The 24,113-nt window shown below is 42.1% G+C and overlaps 1 protein-coding gene across 1 annotated transcript in view; it reads right to left on the reverse strand.

Moving 5' to 3' along the window:
* Nucleotides 1-23,897, reverse strand: part of LOC115136201 (serine/threonine-protein kinase 32A-like) — a 97,036-nt gene extending 73,139 nt beyond the window's left edge. Inside the window, exons 1-4 of the mRNA XM_065023894.1 lie at nt 23,426-23,897; nt 20,376-20,633; nt 15,036-15,091; nt 13,423-13,574 (exon numbers count right to left, since the gene is read on the reverse strand). Coding sequence (XP_064879966.1) covers nt 13,423-13,574; nt 15,036-15,091; nt 20,376-20,427 — 260 coding nt within the window. The 5' untranslated portion in view covers nt 20,428-20,633; nt 23,426-23,897. The remainder of the gene's footprint in view (nt 1-13,422; nt 13,575-15,035; nt 15,092-20,375; nt 20,634-23,425) is intronic.
* Nucleotides 23,898-24,113: the final 216 nt, after the last annotated feature.

Below are 24,113 nucleotides of genomic sequence, written 5' to 3' on the forward strand. Positions count from 1 at the left end.
TCAGAGCCAGAGAGGGTATCTGAGAACCCCCTAGCCAACCCTTAGTGCAGGATGGAAAGGGGTTTGCTTCTCTCAGAATGTAAATGACTTCAGAGCCAGAGAGGGTATCTGTAAAAACCAAAACTTCCCACCCTAATTGATTTGATTTGATTTAAGTGCAGCACGGAGGGGGGTTTGCTTCCTTCCGAGAAAAGTCACGTCCCTGTCCTCTCCAGAGGCTCAGGTAGAATGACTTTGTCGGTGTCTGGTCTGTCATAGTTTTGTATAGACATTACAGAGCTGCAGATTGGCTGTCTGACATCATTCCCTCAGGGGGCACTGCTATAGTGTATTTCTACTCTAAGATGCATAGATTTTTTTGAAAGAAAGGCTCTGCGATAAGCCAGCGAAGCCTTGTGCCTTGTGGGAAAGGAAGGGTTGTAAATTCAGCAGAGAGCATCATAAAAATCTGCACAACAGAGCAGATTAATGGCCGCCTCTCCTGACAAACATATTTCTAGAAACGAGAAAAGGAAAGAAGGTGCCGCCCACTAATCAGTGTATGATGCGTCTGAATGGCCAGGAGAGTCCTGTGCCCCATATATCACACAGACAGACAGAGGAGAATAAGTTAGGCCCAAAGACAACAGTGTCACAGTGGGGGTGGGGCCTCTGCAAATCTGCAGTCTTTAAAACTTCAAGAGATCCATTGTGAGATGTAAAAGTACCTCTGAAGAGACAGTCTATTATGTTGGGGAGCTATCGGATAGTTGACTGAACAACCGAGGGAAGCCAAAGCGCCTGAGATGAGATCAAACACATGTAACATCAAATTAACATCACATCTACTCTCTCTCTCACCGACAGCTAGTCATACGACTCCACAGGTCTTCCCATGGGTGACTGTAGGCAAGTGTGGACTAGTTCAACATGTTGGACAAAGGTCTGAGAATGCCCCTGTCCTGCTGAAGATTACAAAGAAACAAAACCATGTGGCAGAATAATCACATGGATGTCTTCTTGTCAATGTTTCAAATGACCCGCAGAGAAGCAGACTATGATGGAACCACAGAAGTGATTGCCACACATTCTGAGGACTTACATCTCTTTGGAATGACTAAGATGTGTTTATAAGGAGCTGCCAGTCAGATCTAAGAAACTCTCTCTGTAGTGCTGTGCAGTTTTCTCAGCGGAGTCTGCTGAAGTGAGAGAGTCTGGTAGCTGTCACAAGAACTTACCCAAGGAGAGGGATTAATTGCCCCGTTTTTTTCAGCAGGAGAAATAGCTGGTTATTTTCCTTATATTGTAAAAAGTTTTTTCTTTCATAGTGACGTGACCCAGCCAGCCTCCCCAGGGGAAGCCAGTCAGAATATTCATGAATGAACGAACGGGTTGGTTTAGCTGTAGCAGCTTGTACCAGGAGGGAGGGCAGTTTCTACAGGGAATCGATAGTGAACACAAGAGTCCTTACTAGTAGAAATTCTGCTTCCTATGCTTCACTGATGGATTCTTCTTCTTGCTCCCACAGGCCACTACATCAAAGTGGGACGGTCATGAAACCTGAGCAGTTTAGGCTCTGATGAGAGCGGTTATTCTGTCCTCTAAGCAAACACATGCTGTAAGTTCATGATAACCACCTTTCACTCTTGAACACATACGCACACACTCACACAATTACACACACGCACACACACACACACACACACACACACACACACACACACACACACACACACACACATTCAATCAATCCTTATCCCAGTCTGCTGTTCCCACATGCTTCAAGAGGGCCACCATTGTTCCTGGCCCCAAGAAAGCTAAGGTAACTGAGCTAAACGACTACCATAGCACTCACTTCCGTCATCATGAAGTGCTTTCAGAGACTTGTCAAGGACCATATCACGTCCACAGACGACGCAATCGCAACCAGACTGCCCTAACCCATCTGGACAAGAGGAATAACTATGTGAGAATGCTGTTCATCGACTACAGCTCAGCATTTAAAGTACCCTCCAAACTCATCATTAAGCTCGAGACCCTGGGTCTCGACCCCGCCCTGTGCAACTGGGTACTGGACTTCCTGACAGGCCGCCCCCAGGTGGTGAGGGTAGGTAACAACATCTCCACCCAGCTGATCCTCAACACTGGGGCCCCACAATGGTGCGTTCTCAGCCCTCTCCTGTACTCCCTGTTCACCCACGACTGCGTGGCCATGCACGCCTCCAACTCAATCATCAAGTTGTGGACGACACTACAGTGGTAGGCTTGATTACCAACAACGACAAGACAGCCTACAGGGAGGAGGTGAGGGCCCTCGGAGGGTGGTGTCAGGAAAATAACCTCACACTCAACGTCAACAGAACAAAGGAGATGATTGTGGACTTCAGGAAACAGCAGAGGGAGCACCCCCCTATCCACATCGACGGGACAGTAGTGGAGAGGGTAGTAAGTTTTAAGTTCCTCGGCGTACACATCACAGACAAACTGAATTGGTCCACCCACCCAGACAGCGTGGTGAAGAAGACGCAGCAGCGCCTCTTCAACCTCAGGAGGCTGAAGAAATTCGGCTTGTCACCAAAAGCACTCACAAACTTCTACAGATGCACAATCGAGAGCATCCTGTAACCTCCTGGTACGGCAACTGCTCCGCCCACAACCATAAGGCTCTCCAGAGGGTAGTGAGGTCTGCACAACGCATCACCAGGGGCAAACTACCTGCCCTCCAGGACACCTACACCACTCGATGTCACAGGAAGGCCATAAAGATCATCAAGGACAACAACCACCCGAGCCACTGCCTGTTCACCCTGCTATCATCCAGAAGGCGAGGTCAGTACAGGTGCATCAAAGCTGGGACCGAGAGACTGAAAAACAGCTTCTATCTCAAGGCCATCAGACTGTTAAACAGCCACCACTAACATTGAGTGGCTGCTGCCAACATACTGACTCAACTCCAGCCACTTTAATAATGGAAATTGATGGGAATTGATGTAAAAATGTATCATTAGCCACTTTAAACAATGCCACTTAATATAATGTTTACATACCCTACATTGCTCATCTCATATGTATATACTGTACTCTATATCCTCTACTCCACCTTGCCATATTTATGTAATACATGTATCACTAGCCACTTTAAACTATGCCACTTTATGTTTATAGACCCTACATTACTCATCTCATATGTATATACTGTACTCTATACCATCTACTGCATCTTGCCTATGCCGTTCTGTACCATCACTCATTCATATATCTTCATGTACATATTCTTTATCCCTTTACACTTGTGTGTATAAGGTAGTAGTTGTGGAATTGTTAGGTTAGATTACTCGTTGGTTATTACTGCAATGTCGGAACTAGAAGCACAAGCATTTCGCTACACTCGCATTAACATCTGCTAACCATGTGTATGTGACAAATACAATTTGATTTGATTTGACACACACACACACACACATACACATACACACACACACACACACACACCCTCCACAAAACTGAATAACAATCACTTTCTCAAGCCCTATCTGTCTGTGATTACTGAACAGTGTCAGGGTTATACAATGAACCTGTTAACTCAGTAAAACACATCTCCATCCCAATTAGACTGAAATAGTCTGGGCTCATCTGAGATGTGGTAATGGCATTTTGCTTCCAGGTCATTCACTAACGATCAACAAGTTGGAGAAAAACAAATTCTGCCCCCGACTCACACCATGCATGCCACATTTCTACAGTTGGGTATGTGATGATTGCTTATTGTTATTTATTGAGGCCAAAATGGCAGAAGGCCATTACGGAAACGTACTCATACATATTCAAAGACACTTGAGTTCTAAGACTATAGAGTCTTAACGAGCCATACAAGTGTCAGAGAAAACAATAGTTTATATGAGCGACAAGTGACTGTTTCTGCAGCATATTATGTATATGAAAAAATGTATGAATATTGATGCATACAGATGTAGGATCTTAATTTGAGCCAGTTTGCTACAGAGGGAAAATAATCCTGCATGAACAGGAATTGTGAATTATTTATGTGGATTATAATTACAGCCAGAACACAAAGCCAATTTTCTCTTGTATGCTGTTAGAAGGATTTCATACTTATGACAGTGATATTTTATGTGATTACGATTCGACACGGACCCGCCCGGACCTGAGTGATAGTACAGTTTTTCTCAATTTCTAAAACACTAAAACCCATTGGCTGAACAAAGTTCTCAGTTGTCTGGACTCATTTAGCTAATTATGCAGTCTGTTGTCAATACCTTAAACCATTTCACATGGTAAAACACAATTTGCAGATCTCACTTAGACTTTTCAGCAAAACTCTAAACACATTCTCATTCTCAAAACACATTCTGCACTCTAATGCACATGTCATCCATACTGGTAAACACAAGTGGCAACAATCAAATACAAATAGAGAACATATGTCATTGATTGAACACAACCACTCAAAATAGATTTAACCTGTTTCATATGATGCGACACAACCAATATAAGCCAGTTCAGAGAGCAAACAGGTTGTTGAAGGAGACTGGATAGGAGAAACAATGTGAGAGGACGAGGACGAGTGCGTATGCGAGGTGGGCGACGAGGAGGAAGAGGAGGAGGAGGGCAAGAAAGAGGAAGAGGAGGACGAAGAGGAAGAGGAAGACAAAGAGTGGAAATAGCTGATGAAATTCGAGCAACAGTTATAGACCATGTTCTTGTCCATGGACTGACAATGAGGGAAGCAGGACTTAGAGTGCAACCCAATTTGAGACGATTTTCTGTGCCCACCATAGTCAGGACATTCAGAGAAGAGAACAGGTACAGGATTCTACTGTATTTTTGCAATTGCAAATTTACTGTACTACACTATATGCAGCTGTTTCAATAGACATTTGTAAAGTTAATCACTGTATGTGGTTAAATAAAGGTGAAATAAAAAATAAAAAAAAAATAAATGTATTGTACTGCATGAATATGTTTTGTAACTGCACAACTACTTTTTGTAGAATTGCAAGGCTGCCACATGCAGGTGGAAGGACAGCTATATTCACTCGGGAGCAAGAGGCCGTTATAGTTGGCATGGTCCTTCAAGATAATGCAATACGACTCAGAGAAATCCAGGAACGAGTGATACAAGACAACACACACTTCCAGGGAATCGACAGTGTCAGCATTTCCACAATTGACCGTGTCCTCCATCGTAACAGGATGCGAATGAAACAAGTATACAGAGTACCTTTTGAGCGCAACTCACCAAGGGTGAAAGAACTGCGAGCTCAGTATGTGCAAGTAAGTATACATTCAGAAACATTTACTGTAATCCAGATTGTCTACAGTACTAACACATACTATGTGAATGGCATTACTCTTCAGTACATACAATGTATGTGAATCAGAAGCCTAATTGTACTAATTGTACTCTACAGTATAGCACTGTCTCTCTACATACAGTATATTGTATTTCTACACAGACAATAATTGACTTGGAATCCTTGGACAGACCCCATGAGTTCATCTCTGTCAGTGAAGCAGGCTTCAATCTAACAAAGAGAAGGAGAGGCCGAAACATGATTGGACAGCGGGCCATTGTTGAAGTCAGTGGTCAACAAAGTGGCAAAGTCACAATCTGTGCTGCTATCAGCAACCATGGTGTTCTACATCACCATGTTACACTCGGGCCATATAACACCCAGCACCTTCTAAGATGTATTGCCAATCTAAGAGATATTTTATTTGAGCAGCAGGTTCAAGAGCAGCAGGGTCAAGAGCTAAATGAGAATCCCATTCCCACCTATGTGATAGTGTGGGACAATGTCAGTTTCCACCGAGCTGCTCAGGTAAAGGAATGGTTTAACATCAATGGGCAGTTTATGAACTGCAGTTTATGAACCTCCCTCCATACTCGCCTTTCCTGAATCCGATTGAGGAGTTTTTCTCCTCTTAGAGATGGAAAGTGTATGATAGACAAACCTACACCAGAGTAAATCTGCTGCAAGCCATGGATTTAGCCTGTGGTGATATAGGTGAGGAATCATGTCAGGGCTGGATACATCACACAAGAGGCTTCTTCCCCCGTTGCCTCAGGAGGGACAATATTGCTTGTGATGTCGACGAAGTGCTCTGGCCTGACCCAGCCCAAAGACAAGAAGGAGCACATTGATCACGTTTACTCCTTTGATTTTTGTCCCTTTTAGTATTGTATACTGTAGTACAGTGCATTGTAGGCTGTATACTGTACAATGGACAAATTGTATGGCCCTGAACATTGTGCTTTCCATTTATTAACAGTATTGACTGCTCAATAGATTTTGACTGGTTGCAGGTTCATATCAACAAAGAACAAGAATTACAGTATCACAGAGATAAAGGACAAGTTTGTGAGATGCAGGGTACAGTAATGTAAAAATAGGGGTACAAGGAGGAGGAAGAACAAAAAACAAAATTGCAAAGAGCAAAGAGCAAAGCAGAGTAGTCATTTCTGATCAATTTTGAGCTACTATGATAGAACATGTTTTCGTTCATCAAAAGACAATGACGGAAAAATATGAATATTTTTTTAGATTCAAAATGTACTTCTCCCTGAGAATTGTATCTTTTGAACAATGTGTTTCCATTTTTAGGTGTATTGTTTACTGACTGCTTGAGAGTGTAAATAATTTTGATCACTGTTTGATGTTTCATTTTGAACACAGGTAAAACTGTTTTGAGGCAAATGTTTCATTTTGCGAGAGGAGTCAGAGGTTATGTAAATAGTGCTTGAAGATGAGGTTTTGTGTTTAATGTTTTCAGGAGATGGAGCAAGGTTTCAGAATTTGTGTTTTAGCAATTGAGAAAAACTGTAATGTTTTCAGGAAATGGAGCAAGGTTTCAGAAATTGTGTTTTAGCAATTGAGAAAAACTGTAAATAAGTGGCCATTAGACACAGGAAAAGAATTACATACAGAACAAGAGAAAGAGAAAGAGAGAGAGAGAGAGAGTTAGAAATAAATAAAGAGAGAAAAAGAGAGAGAGAGAGAGAGAGAGAGAGAGAGAGAGAGAGAGAGAGAGAGAGAGAGAAAGAGAGCCAATTGGTAAATTACATTGAAATGTTTCCATTAGAGTTCTAGTGCGTGAGGCAACCATTTTGTTATTTGTCAGGAATGCCTTGAAAAGGGGGAAAAAAACATGATCATTTTTTTAGTAATTTAGTATCCCCATCAGGCACTCACTGCCACCTGGTTATTATCTTCATCTGGGATTCTGATTTGTTTTCTTGGCATGGACGCTCCCTTCCCAGGTCAGTTCATTCTGCCTCACATGCAGTTCAATGTAACCAGAAAATGCCCTTCAGGCCAATTTAGGACCAGAACATCTCACAGTAAGCTATTTGTGGGGTGGAATCACCTACAGAGAAATGTAATGGACTTTGGACCAGAGGGTTCTAATTAATGTTTGTCCCGAAAAAGGGGTCTTTGATAACGCATATACAGTAGGTGCAGATATTGGTTTCTGTATTGAAAAGGTAGCCCATAATGCACAACATAATTTCTATATGTTACAGGAAATTGATAATAATTTATCTTTAATTGATTCCCATATTGTGTCTATAATTGCTTCAAATCCAATTAAAATATTCCAACGGCATAATACTGGCTTACAATGTAGTGTACATACTATGACAGAGAATATACTTCGACAGAAAATACATGCCTTGAATCAATATCAGAAAGTATATTAAATGGCTTATAGCTCTGCTCAACTTAAAGTCAACCCATTCCAATGTGCTGATTGAAATACCGGAACAACTTCAGGTACAAAATCATCCACTTACACAGTCAGACGCACACACGCACGGCGCACCCACACCCACTTACACACAACCAGAACTAAAGCCTTCTCAGAAGTAGCTGACTAAAGCCTGGCGCTGCAGAACAGATGACTGACAGTTCCCATCAGCCAGAGGCTAATGCTCCCTCAGCTGCTGTCGATCGTCAGCCCTTGGGGTGAAATTACACCCCAGCCCGGCCCCATCCCAGCAGCCCCCGCTGAGGAGGCACAAGATGTGAGGCATCATGGTCACACCACTGCCTTATGGCTTAACACGCTTCACCTGAAGTTCACTGAGCTGCCTCCCCCTCAGCCACACCATCCCAGGTCTGTAACCTTCCACTAACTGAACCTGCCAGAAGTATGACATATCAGTGTCCTGTAACATAATGTGATGTTTGCAGGGAATGTGTGGACAGTGCTGTTATGTAGAGAGGCCAGGCAGTGGTGTGCAGTAAAGGGATTCTGGGTCGTGGATTACTGCCTGGGTCGTATGATATGCAAGGTACAGCAGATTGTTGACTAGAACCCACTGGGCAAAGTGGTTGAATCAACGTTCTTTCCACGTCTTTTCAATCCCAAAATTGAATGTGATTAAGTTGAATCAAAGTGGAAAACTGATTGGATTTCATGAACATCAGGGAATTTCGTATTTTTTTCACCCAACATTTAACCTAAATCCAATGACATGGTGAAATGTTTTGTTAATTTCAAGTTGAATTTGCATTAGTTGACAACTCAATAAAATATCGATCAGAACTAGACGTTGAACTGATGTCTGTGCCCAGTGGGAAACTACATGTCATGTATGGCAGTAAGACTAATAATAGGTTTGTTTACTGCATGCAGGTGACCTTCCTGGTTAAGTAAAGGACAAAGAGTGGAGAACCGTGTTTGACACATTAAGACAACTACAAAATAAGCATGTCGAATGAAAGACACAAGACACTTCACTACTTCACTGATGCCAATGAGCATTTTTGGCTAAACCCTTCATTCACTTCAACGCGTGGTTCATCTTCATTGTTGATTCAATGAAGGAATTCCTGACTTGTGATACACTCCACAGGATGTGCAGTGCAGTTAGAGAGAAAATTTACCTTCAATAACAACATCTCTTCCATCAGTGTCTCTGCTCCAGACAGTTTCAGTGACTGCAACAGCTCAGGAGTTAATCCAGCTCCGACAGCTTAATGATAATAACAATATATGCCATTTAGTAGAGTCTTTTATCTGAAGTGACTTACAGTCATGTAGGCTCATATTTTATGGGTGGCCCTGGAATCGAACCTGATATCTTGGCGTTACGACTGATCCGTGTAAAGGAAACAATGAATGGGGCCATGTATCGTGAGATTTTGAGAGTAAACCTCCTTCCATCAGCAAGGGCATTGAAGATGAAACGTGGCTGGGTCTTTCAGCATGACAATGATCCCAAACACACCGCCCGGGCAACGAAGGAGTGGCATCGTAAGAAGCATTTCAAGGTCCTGGAGTGGCCTAGCCAGTTTCCAGATCTCAACTCCATAGAAAATCTTTGGAGGGAGTTGAAAGTCTGTGTTGCCCAGCAACAGCCCCAAAACATCACTGCTCTAGAGGAGATCTGCATGGAGGAATGGGCCAAAATACCAGCAACAGTGTGTGAAAACCTTGTGAAGACTTACAGAAAACGTTTGACCTCTGTCATTGCCAACAAAGGGTATCTAACAAAGTATTGAGATAAACTTTTGTTATTGACAAAATACTTATTTTCCACTATAATTTGCAAATAAATTCATTAAAAATCCTACAATATGATTTTCTGGAAAAAAAATTCTCATTTTGTCTGTCCTATGATGAAAATTACAAGCCTCTATCATATTTTTAAGTGGGAGAACTTGCACAATTGGTGGCTGACTAAATACTTTTTTGCCCCACTGTATATGGCCCCGTTATTTATCTTACAGTTCTGCCTCTTATCCGCTCGGCGTCCCTTATGCCATAGTTAGTACATATTAATTGTCATTAGAAACTACATTTGTTTAAGCAAGTCAGCCATATCAGCTAAGTTTTTTTTAAAGGCAGTAAATGAGGCTGAATGAACTGTTTTTCTGCCAGACAAGGCTCTGTTGATAGCCAGGTGTAGCTGTGGTAAGGTGTTGGGACTGCTGTCGGGACTTTGCAGTTGGGACAGCTATATTTAGGCCCTAACAGTTTGTGGGCATCGTTGGTCACCGTTATGGTGCAATTATGTGGAACTCTATTCCACATCAGGTAACTGTTTTATCTCCCATAGGGCGGCTCACCTTTGGCCCTCATCATTAGGGTTTGGCCGGGGTAGGCGGTCATTGTAAATACCAATTTGTTCTTAACTGACGTGCCTAGTTAAATAAAGGTTACATTTAAAAAATGGATGCAAGCAGTAGAATCAGATTTAAAAAACAGATAAAAAAACATCTTATGGAACAGTGGAGGCTGTGAAGAGACACACACACAGGTACAGATACACGCATACACACGCACACTCCAGCACACGTACTCTACACACATGTACATTGTAATAATGTTATATGATGTACTGTTTTATCTTTTGTTTTATGTGTTTGGACCCCAGGAAGAGTAGCTGCTGCCTTGGCAGGAACTAATGGGGATCCCTAATAAACCCCAGGAAGAGTAGCTGCTGCCTTGGCAGGAACTAATGGGGATCCCTAACAAATACACATACAAATATAAAAGTGAGTGCTGTGCTGCTGAGTCGGGCTCTGGTCAGGACACAGAGTGCATCTGTCTGTCTGTCTGCCTGCCTGCCTGTCTGTCTACTGGACTAAAGACAGGACTACAGACATGACTATAGGACTACAGACAGAGAGTCCAATTTGTAAGTCGCTCTGGATAAGAGCGTCTGCTAAATGACTTAAATGTAAATGTAAATGTACACAGGACTACAGGGCTTAAGGACTACAAACAGGACTACAGCACTATAGACAGGACTACTGGACTAAACACAGGATTACAGGACTACAGACAGAGAGTACACAGGACTACAGGGCTTAAGGACTACAGACAGGACTACATGACTATAGACAGGACTACTGGACTACACACAGGATTACAGGACTATAGACAGGACTACAGGACTACAGACAGGACTACATACAGGACTACATGATTACAGACAGAGACAGGACTACAGACACGACTACATGACTACTGGACTACATACATGACTACAGACAGAGTGTATACAGGACTACAGGACTAGAGGACTACAGACATAGAGTAGGCATGACTACAGACAGGGCTACAGGACTACAGACAGGACTACTGTACAACAGACAGGACTACAGACAGGACTACTGTACCACAGACAGGACTACAGACAGGACTACAGACAGAGAGTAGACATGGCTACAGGACTACAGACAGGACTACTGTACCACAGACATGACTACAGACAGGACTACAGACAGAGAGTAGACATGGCTACAGGACTACAGACAGGACTACAGACAGAGAGTAGACATGGCTACAGGTCTACAGACAGGACTACAGACAGAGAGTAGACATGGCTACAGGACTACAGACAGGACTACAGACAGAGACTAGACATGGCTACAGGACTACAGACAGGACTACAGGACTACAGACAGGACTACAGACAGAGACTAGACATGGCTACAGGACTACAGACAGGACTACAGGACTACAGACAGGACTACAGGACTACAGACAGGACTACAGACAGAGAGTAGACATGGCTACAGGACTACAGACAGGACTACAGGACTACAGACAGGACTACAGACAGAGAGTAGACATGGCTACAGGACTACAGACAGGACTACAGGACTACAGACAGGACTACAGACAGAGAGTAGACATGGCTACAGGACTACAGACAGGACTACAGACAGGACTACAGACAGAGAGTAGACATGGCTACAGGACTACAGACAGGACTACAGGACTACAGACAGGACTACAGACAGAGAGTAGACATGGCTACAGGACTACAGACAGGGCTACAGGTCTACAGACAGGACTACAGACAGGGCTACAGGTCTACAGACAGGACTACAGACAGAGAGTAGACACACACACCAGATGGCACATTCATAGATTTCTAATTGCACTGCCATTCAGGAGACGAGTCTTTGTTGTTGCTATGCTGAGTGGCCGGCATATACAAACACCTCATCTGAGAGACAGTCACAACTGCAGTGACTGCAGGGAGGGGGCAGGGCAGGAGGAGAGTGGGAAAGGAGGAGAGGGGGACGCTGACTGTCGTGTCGCCTGATTGCTCTGCGAGTGCAGCAGGTAATCTCCCACACTATGACATGACCTTGAGCTCTTCACTCAGGACAATCATAACTTGACCAACTGGGCAGCTGAGCTGACCTAAGCACATCTTACAGGGACATATTCCACTAGCGCGCTCCAAGCGTTTAAAGACCCTGCCAAAAGCATGACCTTCTCCCTGCCTGTTTTTTTATTGGATTTGTTGTCTCACACAGCAAGCATTGTATGTTTGTCAGACGGCTCCATTCTTCTACTACAGGCTCCACTACTGAACGTTTCTGCTTATTATCCTCCAAATAGTAATTAAAAGATTCAGTCATAGATAGTGAGTCCCTGCCAGCTGCCGATGCTGCCTGCAATAATGAAGAGATTTCCAGACAGAGGAGAGAGAGAGAGAGAGAGAGAGAGAGAGAGGCATAAAATACCTGGAGTTCTTCAATGTCAAATTAGGAACGAGTCTAAACTATTTCACATTACTGTTAACAGCCAAATCCCAAATAACCGCGCCTGTGTATAAATATCAGAGTCATCTGCAGTAATTACCTCAGCTTGGGTAACTAAGAGAGGAACAATACAAAATAGAAAAAATGAGCAGCCATTCGAGCCATTGAATGTTTGAATCCCAAACTGGACTACCGGAAGCATGGCAGTTATTTTTCTTCTTTAGCCACACTTGTCAGTCCCTCAGTCCTCCACTCCACTAGCCTCTTCTCTCATCCGAGTCCACACACAGCTAGTTAAGCGGCTGGTCTCAAGTTAGTGCCTTTCCTTTTAGACGCTAACCTCTCCAAGGTGATAAGAGCTGTATCGAGTGCCAAAGACACTCAGGAGCTTTAGTGGTCATCAGCTCCTTTTTAGGGGTCGATACTCACTGGTTTTATGAGCCTATCTCTATATAAGGCAAATATGTGGAAGGAATGGAGCTGTGAAAGCATTCAACTGGTCATAAATGTGCAGTGAATGATTAATAGTGATTCTCGGTGATTCATATTGAGAGATCAACCAACGTAAAGACAATATGTTTTTTGATGACTAACGTCAATATACCTTTACAATGTACTTACTTCAATAAGCCAACACAAGGCACTACCCACAGGCTTATCCAAGACAAATTGAGATAGTCTGAGGTTTTGTTCTACTTCATTGTATTGTGTGTCCTCCTCATTCTAGACGTCAATGTCTTGGCTGGGCAAACATGTATAGATGTGAGATTGGCAAGCGCATTCAAGCTTATGCCATTTTCAAGGTGAGAGTCCTCTCGCTACAGATAATTAACCACAATATCCTCATAACACTTGTTCCTGGCAATTCCTGTTTTCTTTCACACACACACACACACACACAGAGACTTACCAGAAGTTGACAAGGAAGGGATGCTCGAGGTTCCGCATGATCTGCATCTCCTTGAAGACATTGCGGACCTCGTTCCGTTCCACACACTTCAGTTTGTTCATGTACTTCATGGCGTACATTTTCTTTGTGTCCTTTTTCTGCACAATGCACACCTAGAGAGAACAGACAATAGCTGTGCATTCATCATGCTATCAACTGAGTTTACTGAATGTGTTTCTTACTGACCATTGCAGTGTTGTTTTACTTATATGTAAACACAAGCAGTTCTATTGCAACTGTAACTATGCGCATTAATTACCTGACACAACAACAAAAAGTAAAAACATGAAATGTCGGTACAAATTCATAATCGTCGATAGACAACTTATTCGTTCGACATGGTGGGATCTTTTGTGTTTGTAAAATTAATTAATTGATAAATGGCGGTGGAATACTTTTATTTGTAAATATTGATATTATAACCATCATATCTAAGTGAACTTGGAGTCATGTGATGATATGGTGTGTGGCCCTCCCACTACGACTCGGAAAACCATGTAGTTTATTAGGCTACAGATGAATGAAATTATGATGAACTTCACAGGCTGGTGAATGTGCAAGGTGACAATAAATATTGAGGGTCTGGTGACATGATGATCGGCTGCTTGGCTACCGTTGTAACGGCTCTCACTGGTGGTAGAAAAAGTAGACGAAGGCGCAGGGTGGAAAGTGTTCATGATTTTAATTCAAAAACCACTTAAAACAAAATCTAAAACGAAAATGCACAGTTCTGTCAGGCAACAGTAACTAAGCAGAAAACAAGATCCCACAACCTAATGATGGGAAAAAGGGCTGCCTAAGTATGATCCCCAATCAGAGACAACGATAGATAGCTGCCTCTGATTGGGAACCACACTCGGCCAAAAACAAAGAAACAGAAAACATAGAATTTCCCACCCGAGTCGCACCCAGACATAACCAAACATAGAGCATAATAAGGATCTCTAAGGTCAGGCCGTGACAACCGTTTAATGAATAAAAACAATCTTATCCATAATAATCTAATGTAGGCCAGCCTACTGTTCCTGCGAGCTTTTGGCTAGAGCGCACGTGCCCAGTTCAGAGTCGGGACATTTTTGTGACAAAACCATCTGTAGATTTGAAATGGAAACCAAATGAACTTGTATTTTCTTATTTGGTACATGGGAATTTAACTGCAAAAGTACTTTCTATGTGCACTACGTCATCACTCACAGCCTTTTATCCTCAACAAGTCAATTTGATGAAAACACATCTCTGGTGGGAACATTTGCATATTGTTTTTGTGGACATCTTTGAATATTTACATTAAAATCTTGTCGCCAATTGGATGGAAACCTGGGTTCCCCTTGTCAAGACAAAAAAAAGATGATTTAATGTGTAGATATCTAGTTACATAATAATAGCCATTTAGCCAATCATAATAGCAGCTTCAATACAACCTGCAACAGACTAACCACTTTAATTAGACTTATCTGAGATGCTAGGGCTAAATTCTGTCCTGAAACTAAATGGTGTGTGTGTGTTTTTGAATGATAAGAAGGTCACAGTAGGTAGCTGCTCCTTGACTCAGCAATTTACTAAAACAGACTTACCTTCCCGAAACTTCCTTTCCCGATAGCCCTTAAGATTTGGAAGTGATCGAAATTAACTGTGGAAAAAGAGGAGCATCTGCTCATTTCCATATCAGGGAAACAGCATCACATTAAATCACTATCTTGTTTCTGAATAATGAATAAAGTAGGTATGAGAATATCAAATGCCAATGAAATGACATTAAAAATAATTTACAGTCCGTGTCCTTTTTAAAAGCCCGTGAGGTAGCCTTATAGACTAATATGTAAAAGGTTCTAAACAGGAAGTCAGCTGTTTCATTCAGCTCATTATAATAATGCCACAAGCAGATGCAGACAGACTGCCCCCTTGATATAAAATGAACTTGGGGAGAGAAAGTAGAGGCAGTTTACATTATAGCCCAGAAGAAGACAACACACTTTCACAAAAAAATGTAAAGACGTTGCATGTTTTCCACTGAACAGAATAAACATTTCTGTTGACTTTCAGCAGTTTCCTGCTCTGAGCCTTACATTTTCCCTCAACACACGTACACTGATTACACTCTCTCCAATTGGAGACAGTTGTGGCCTATTTTCACAGCCATGGTAACAGGGACAGAAGGTTATCCCTCTCTCTTTCCACCGTCTCCCAGGGTGCCATGCAGCTGCCGCCCACTCTCTGTCCCCCTTCATGTGACCTGGCCGGTGCACCCCCCCCCCCCCCCCCCCCACCGAGCAGCAACACCCCACATCCCATCGAAGCAGATGGATTGGATGCGACAGGTAATTATATGTTCAGTTAGTCATGTATCAGTGGCACTTCCCCTCTCCGCTAGTTGAGCTTCACTGTTTACCAGCCCTGCTATTAAAGAAGCACATGGGGCTTCCTCTCTGGAGTGGATATATCATAATATCCCTCGCTTCAGGCTCTGAGCCTAACTGGATGTGATGGGGGCTTAGGGTAGGACAGCTGTGGTCTGACTAGGAGGAGACAGCAGAGCAGTCATGTTAGGTGCAAAGAGGCTGCAGTGTCAGTTAGTTACTCTGTCTATCTGTCTATAACGCTGTCTGTCTGTCTGTCCATCTGTCTGTCCGTCCGTCCATCCGTCCGTCCCTCTTTCTCTCTCTCTCACTCACACTCTCTCTATAGAGAGGCTATAGTGGAGCCTCACGTACACTGCTGAGCAGCCATGTCTAAGGAAGTCATGTGGTTGCTGTGGCGACTGAAACAGAACCCATGGGTCCCAGTCAGCCGGAGCGTGAATAAAGCATGATCACCAAACGGGCGTGTCCAGGGGAGAGAAACAACGGACGGACGGACAGACAGACAGGACAAACAGACAGACAGACAGGACAAACAGACAGACAGACAGGACAAACAAACAAACAAACAGACAGACAGACAGACAGACAGACAGACAGACAGACAGACAGACAGACAGACAGACAGACAGACAGGAGGACAGACAGACAGACAGGGATGACAAATAGACAGACAGACAGACAGACAGGGATGACAAATAGACAGACAGACAGACAGACAGACAGACAGACAGACAGACAGACAGACAGACAGACAGACAGACAGACAGACAGGACAAACAGACAGACAGACAGACAGACAGGACAAACAGACAGACAGACAGGGAGGACAGACAGACAGACAGACAGACAGACAGACAGACAGACAGACAGGGAGGACAAACAGACAGCTAGGGTGGGGAGGGAGGGAGGACAAGGCACAGCTTTAGCATGATGGTTAACAGGACAAAGTCATGTCCTACCTGTAATACGTAATACACATGACATGATTTTGGTTCCAGGGACAATAGCCAACTGAGTAATACGTTTTTTTAATCCACCAATCAATGTCCCAGGTATTACATGACATCATCAACAGCAACATCATCAGTCCCAGACAGCTGCGGTTATATTCGACCATTATTACCACATCTCTACTGCCGAGTGATGTTTTTAAGATTACCCCAGCGTGAGTCAATAAATAATCACGTCCAGTAATTTACTTCTTTATTGTTGTGATCACTAACTGAATGTGTGTTTGCTGTAAACAGGAACACTTCGTTCCCATTCTTAATAGTCTCATAAAGCACTCAGTCCTGTTGATGTACTAAATCTGTCTCTCTGTCTCTGTCTCTCTGTCTGTCTGTCTTTGTCTCTCTCATTATCCTTGTCATTATCCCAGGTGTCCAGGCAGTAAATGTGTGTCATTGGAAAAATGAACACACAACTGCAATGTCAAAGACATAACAACAACGTCAAGGAGCACTCCGGTTATTTTGACCTCCCAAGTACAATTCTGAGTCCGACATGACTTTTATTTCTGAGGTGATGACTTTGTTCATAATGGGTAACTTTTCCTTTCTAACAGGTTGATCGATGGCAGAATCTCAAATAACAGGAAAGAAAACGTTGAAATACGTCTATGACTATTACTCTGGAAACGGCATTAGATAACTATGTGCCTCGAGTCACAGCAAACCATGTCCAAAGTGTACGTTCTAGAAAATATTCAATTGTAGAGATAGACATAGTACACTCTGTACTCTGTCTGTCTGTCTGTCTGTCTGTCAAAGCTGACCTACCAATAAATCAGTGGAGGCTGCTGAGGGGAGAACGGCTCATAATAATGGCTGGAACAGAGCGAATGGAATGGCATCAAACACATAGAAACCATGTGACACATAGAAACCATGTGTTTGATACCATTCCACTGATTCCACTCCAGCCATTACCAAGATCCTGTCCTCATCCTGTGCAATAAAGAATCCTACGCTTATGCTCTGTCACCTTCATTAATATGATAGAGATGAACATTTACAGAACTTGTTAGTCCATCGATGAATCTCTTCTCTTGTCTATACTGTGACAGTAACTGTATTCTAGGGAGTGAAGAAGGTTAGCTGTAGAAACCGTACATCATCACAAAATGTAAAACACCCTCAGATGACATATACTTCATTATGTCAAATATAGAGAAAAACATAATGGCTTTAATTAAAGAGGGACCCAGTGAGAGGCCTTGAATAGCTAATGTACTCTAACTGTAGACTCATTACACTGAGTATTCAAAACATTAAGAACACCTGCTCTTTCCATGACATAGACTGATCAGTTGAATCCAGGTGAAAGCGATGATCCCTTATTGATGTCACGTGTTAAATCCACTTCAATCAGTGTAGATGAAAGGGAGGAAACATCTTAATAATTGATGGACATTTCTGTAGGGGTTGATAATGTTTTTGAAAGGGAAAATCAAGTTTGAAATTTCAAATAGGAAATTACAAACTTCAGAAACCTTTTTAAAACTCAAATACACTACAAGCTTTAAATTTCCTGCATTACAGGAAAGTTATAATGCAACAGGGTGATCATATTAAGATCCTACACCATTGCATTGTTCAGAAACACATAGCTAACTTTTAAGACTTAATGTTAGTAACTGTGGATTTGCCGATGCTTACATTTCTGTTTATTTATCTTCATCTGTTTGTTGTTCAATCTGTCATATTCATTTTTGGTATAGAGGCTACTGGAATACACTCAGAGAAGCTTATACAGGCAAAGACAGATCCAACAGGATGAATATCAAATAATCCCCATTGCCCACTTTATAACAGGTTGGCCTGGGTCATTACCAAGGGAGAACGACTGACCCCTCTCATTGGAGCCATGGAAGTTCAAAGCTGACTGCGGTACTGCATAGTAAATGGAAAAATTGCAATCTTCGTGGTGAATCTTCATGTAAATGAAAAAATGTTTTGAAGACATTCATGGTACCAATAATTGGCTTCTAATACACCAGGTGTACACTGAGTGTACAAAACATTAAGTTGCACATCCTTTTGCCCTCAGAACATCATCAATTCGTCAGGGTATGGACTCTACAAGGAGCCGACAGCATTCCACAGGGATGCTGGCCAATATTGACTCCACTGCTTCCCACAGTTGTGTCAAGTTGGCTGGATGTCTTTTGGTTGGTGGACCAATCATGATTCACACGGGAAACTGGTGCGTCTGGCACCTACTATCATACCCCGCTCAAAGACACTTCAATATTTTGTCTTGCCCATTCACCCTCTGAATGGCACACATACACAATCCATGTCTCAACTGTCTCAAGGCTTAAACATCCTTCTTTAACCTTTCCCCTCCCCTTCATCTACGCTGATTGAAGTGGATTTAATAAGTTTTATTTGTTATTTTATTTCACCTTTATTTAACCAGGTAGGCTAGTTGAGAACAAGTTCTCATTTACAACTGCGACCTGGCCAAGATAAAGCATAGCAGTTCGACACATACATCAACACAGAGTTACACATGGAATAAACAAAACATACAGTCAATAATACAGTTGAATTTTTTTTAACAAAAAGTCTATATACAGTGAGTGCAAATGAGGTAAGATAAGGGAGTTAAGGCAATAAATAGGCCATGTTGGCGAAGTAATTACAATTTAGCAATTAAGCACTGGAATGGTAGATGTGCAAGATGAATGTGCAAGTAGAGATACTGGGGTGCAAAGGAGCAAGATAAATAAATAAATACTGTATGGGGATGAGGTAGATAGATGGGCTGTTTACAGATGGGCTATGTACAGGTGCAGTGATCTATGAGCTGCTCTGACAACTGGTGCTTAAAGCTAGTGAGGGAGATATGGGTGCTGCTATGGTGACCAGTGAGCTGAGATAAGGCGGTGCTTTACCTAGCAGAGACTTGTAGATAATCTGTAGCCAGTGGGTTTGGCGACGAGTATGAAGCGAGGGCCAACCAACGAGAGCGTACAGGTCGCAGTGGTGGGTAGTGTATGGGGCTTTGGTGACAAAACGGATGACACTGTGATAGACTGCATCCAATTTGTTGAGTAGAGTGTTGGAGGCTATTTTATAGATGACATCGCCGAAGTCGAGGATCGGTAGGATGGTCAGTTTTACGAGGGTATGTTTGGCAGCATGACTGAAGGATGCTTTGTTGCGATATAGGAAGCCGATTCTAGATTTAATTTTGGATTGAGTGACATCAATAAGGGATCATTGCTTTGACCTGGATACACCTGGCCAGTCTATGTCATGGAATGTTTGTACACTCAGTGTATATCCTTCTTGAACAGACTATTTTAAAATCGCACATAGAAGAAGTTATAAGGATCATTTAGTTACTCAATGAGTAGGAGCAGCACTGAGGTAGCCTTCAAAGTCACTTCCCGGAGTAACTCAAAATGAGCATGTTATGTCTCACGAGACCCCATCTTAACCCACTTCATTTGGCTTCAATGTGATATTGAGTCTTCACATAGGAATGAATGGTGTCACGTGATCGATGGCTTTGTCCATTCATAAACAGTCATTGGTCATTACTCACTCTCCTCTGTGTCATCGGTGACAGGAGCCTTGTTGGACTGTCCCAGCCCCATGTCTGTTCCCGTATTCCCCAGCTAAGCAGGTCCCTTTCAACTCAGCATGGAATAGCTCTCCCACAGCCAGGGAGACATAGCCTGGAGCCTGGGCTGGACCACCCTACCTAGATACACCAGTCCGTGTATTGGAACTTGGCCACTCTTCTCAGTACTACACGTAGTGGTGTGACTCTATCTCTGACCACCCTCAACAGGAGCCCAACCTATATGGGAGAAAAGTAAACACATACGTATGGTTTGAGACAACACATCATGGTAAAGCTCTACTTGTGTTGGGTGGAGAGATTGTCAAGAGATCCTCTTTCCGATTGTGAATTTGCGGAATTCTTCGAAAGAGTATAGACTACTTTCATATAACCATAAGGAAGTTGATACCTTGGAAACTGGCTGACTAATCAGGCAAATGCTTAATTATTGTAGAGTACTCATTCTTGTTTGAGGATAACATAAAATATGAGGATAGAAAATAATACTTTCAGTAAGATTCTTCCTTCCTTTTATTTTTTTATTTTTACAGTAGGTCAGGGGAAAGTTGTGAGGCACATTGACGGCACAGTGTGTAAGTACATGCTAAGTGCATGGTACAGATGTAGGATCTTAATTTGAGCCAGTTTGCTACAGCATAAAAATAATCTGGCAGCAACAGGAAATGTGAATTCTTACGTGGATTATATATAATGGATTTTTTTTGTAGGGTTTGATACATTTTTCGTTAGGGCAAATCAAGTCTGACATTTTAAAGTGGAAATTACAAACATTAGAAGCCTTTTTAAACCCTGAATACATTACAAATTTGGAAAATTCTCAGCAACAAAAGAGTAATAAAATTAAGATCCTACATCTGTAAACAGGGTTGGGTAGGTTACTTTCTTAATGCAATCCATTACAGGTACTAGTCCAACATTGTCATCAATTTACCTTTTGGATTACCCAAAGAAGGCAAATGATGCCAAAACGTTGGTGTTTGTTTAGGTCAGGGTGTGACGAGGGTGGTTTGTGTAGTTTTTTTTCTAGGGGTTTTGTATGTCTAGGGGTTGTTGTATATCTAGGTGTTTATATGTCTATGGTTGCCTAGATTGGTTCCCAATCAGAGGCAGCTGTTTATTGTTGTCTCTGATTGGGGACCATATTTAGGTAGCCATATTCCTTGGGTATTTTGTGGGTTATTGTCTATGTGTAGCTGCCTGTCAGCACTTGTTATTGTAGCTGCACGTTCATTTTGTTATTTTGTTAAGTGTCCTTCATTTAATTAAAAGAAGAATGTATTCTTATCACGCTGCGCCTTGTTCTCCTCCATACAACGAATGTGGTATTTGGAGTGTCATCCTAACGGTGTCTGACTTGTGGTCAGATTTGCTAAGGTGGAACAAACTTGAACTTTTAACTTTTTTAAATGTTAAATTGAATGGTGTCAAAGTATTATTTTTATACAAATATCCTTTCTGAATTTAAAAGTAATCAAAGAAGTACTCGTATAGTTTACCAAAAGTATCTGTCATTTTATTACAATATTTTAGCTTTTAACCTAACTGATTAGTTACAGTAAAAAATAAACAAAAATATGATTAATTGATTATTACTCACTAGCAGGACATGTAATCAGTTACTCCCCAACCCTGGCTGTAAGTGATTCATCTCCACACCCAGAACCAAATGCAGTCGCTAGACACTAATAATAGATTAAAGACACTAGTAATAGCTTAAAAGCACTAGTAATAGATTAAAGACACTAGTAATAGATTAAAGACACTAGTAATAGATTAAAGACACTAGTAATAGATTAAAGACACTAGTAATAGATTAAAGGCACTAGTAATAGATTAAAGGCACTAGAAATAGGTATAGTTCAAAATTATCCAATGAAGTCCCCCAAACTGTAGGTCTACAATACTTGTATTTACCCAAGTAGGCTAAATGACCCCCAGAAAAGTGTACTTTATTCAGTTTAATACATTTCAATTAGCACATGCTACAAAGTAACTATTTATTTACTTTACTGGGCAAGTTAGTTAAGAACACAGACGGCCTAGGAACAAGCTGTCAAGGCTTGTCAGAACGACCGATTTTTACCCTTCGATTTAGGAACCTTTCAGTTACTGGCCCAACGCTCTAACCACTAGGCTACCTGCTGCCTACAAAATAAGTAAGTACAAATAGTTAACTTTCTGAAGGATAATACATAAGTCAACTTTGTTTTCACTGGGGCCATCTCATCTCTCTGTGCAGCCAGCAAAGTGATGAATAATATGAAATTGGAGAACATTAGGTTTCTGCTTCTTCCCAACTTCCTTTGATTTATAGTTTGAGGGTGTAAAATACTAGAAATTCCACAACCCGTCCCCATACCATCCAGGACAGGAGGCATACTGTAGAACTATAAAGGAGGGCGCAAAACTTCAGTTCCCACGTACGTAGCTTGCTTGCACAGTTCAATGTCATCCCTACCGTGTAGCTCGAGTCAAATACAGACAGGTACAACAAGCAGTCCGATTCAAACCGGCATTTCTGACCATATGTGTCATTCTAACGATAACTTCGTTTCAAATTGAACATAGTGAAAATTACTTAGTATGCACAGCACAAAGCCTGTCTTCTTCTAGTTTACTGCAATATCAACCCATGTATGATTCAACCCACCGTGGGCATTCAGAAGAAAAAGACTGCACTCACTCTATTACAACTGGATGTAGGCTGAATGCAAACTTAATATTTGCATTTGAGTGGTCGCCTGGCGGTAGGCTACAAACGAACTAACATTTGTGATTTTGCAGTCCAATATGAATGTCATATATGGTATCTTTGATAAGGTCACCCTAGTCAATTTAAAAGACATATTCCAAACTACTTCCAGTGAGCGATGCTGAAGTAGCCTAGATAATGAAACCGCATTGCCGACTTTGAGCGGGGTAGATGGAGGGCATTCCGCTTAGTATCCAGTGATACAATAGAAAGCTTGCGCTGAATAGTCATTCAAGCAGACAACATCACAACCTACCTTCAAATGCCGCGGGTCTTTGAGAGAAATAACATGTCCAGATAAAATATAAAAGGTAAGCCTATTTAAAAATCTGAGAACAGCTCACGGCATCAATTGTTTGAGGACGACGCATGCGGATACCTGCCAGGACCCACGAACAGGACTGTCTGAAACGATCAGGGAAAGATGCGCAGATTGATTGCCCAAAAAAATAAAAGTGCAATGAAAGTTGTCTTATTTTCTAAACTGTTCTCTCAAAATGATTATTTACACTGAGGATATGATTGTATCATGAAGCAGAAACAGAAAACTGTTACATGTTGCACGAGTTCAGCAGACGACAGAATAAGGCAGACATCAGTTTAGACTTCACACACCAGTACCTCGACTGGACTACAGGCTACTTGGCGCTACGCTGTTTACGCTTCGAACACACCGACAGGGTTTACGCAAAATAGTACGCAGCATCATCTGGATATGTGTGCAACAAAAGTTCAACATTCACCTTCTGCTACTATTTCTGTCAAGCTGTCTACACATACAGTTTGACGCACACGTTCGATAAATACATCGTATGCACCATACAGAATGCACTGCAACTGCTTCTGAAACGCAATGCTGCAAGACGTTTCATTGGAAATTAATGTCATTATTGTGTGCCAAAATGATAAACACTGTCGATGTGATCGAAGCGCTAGAACTCCCT

The sequence above is a fragment of the Oncorhynchus nerka genome, linkage group LG10 (genome assembly GCF_034236695.1).
Source record: "Oncorhynchus nerka isolate Pitt River linkage group LG10, Oner_Uvic_2.0, whole genome shotgun sequence".
Classification (NCBI taxonomy): Eukaryota; Metazoa; Chordata; class Actinopteri; order Salmoniformes; family Salmonidae; genus Oncorhynchus; species Oncorhynchus nerka.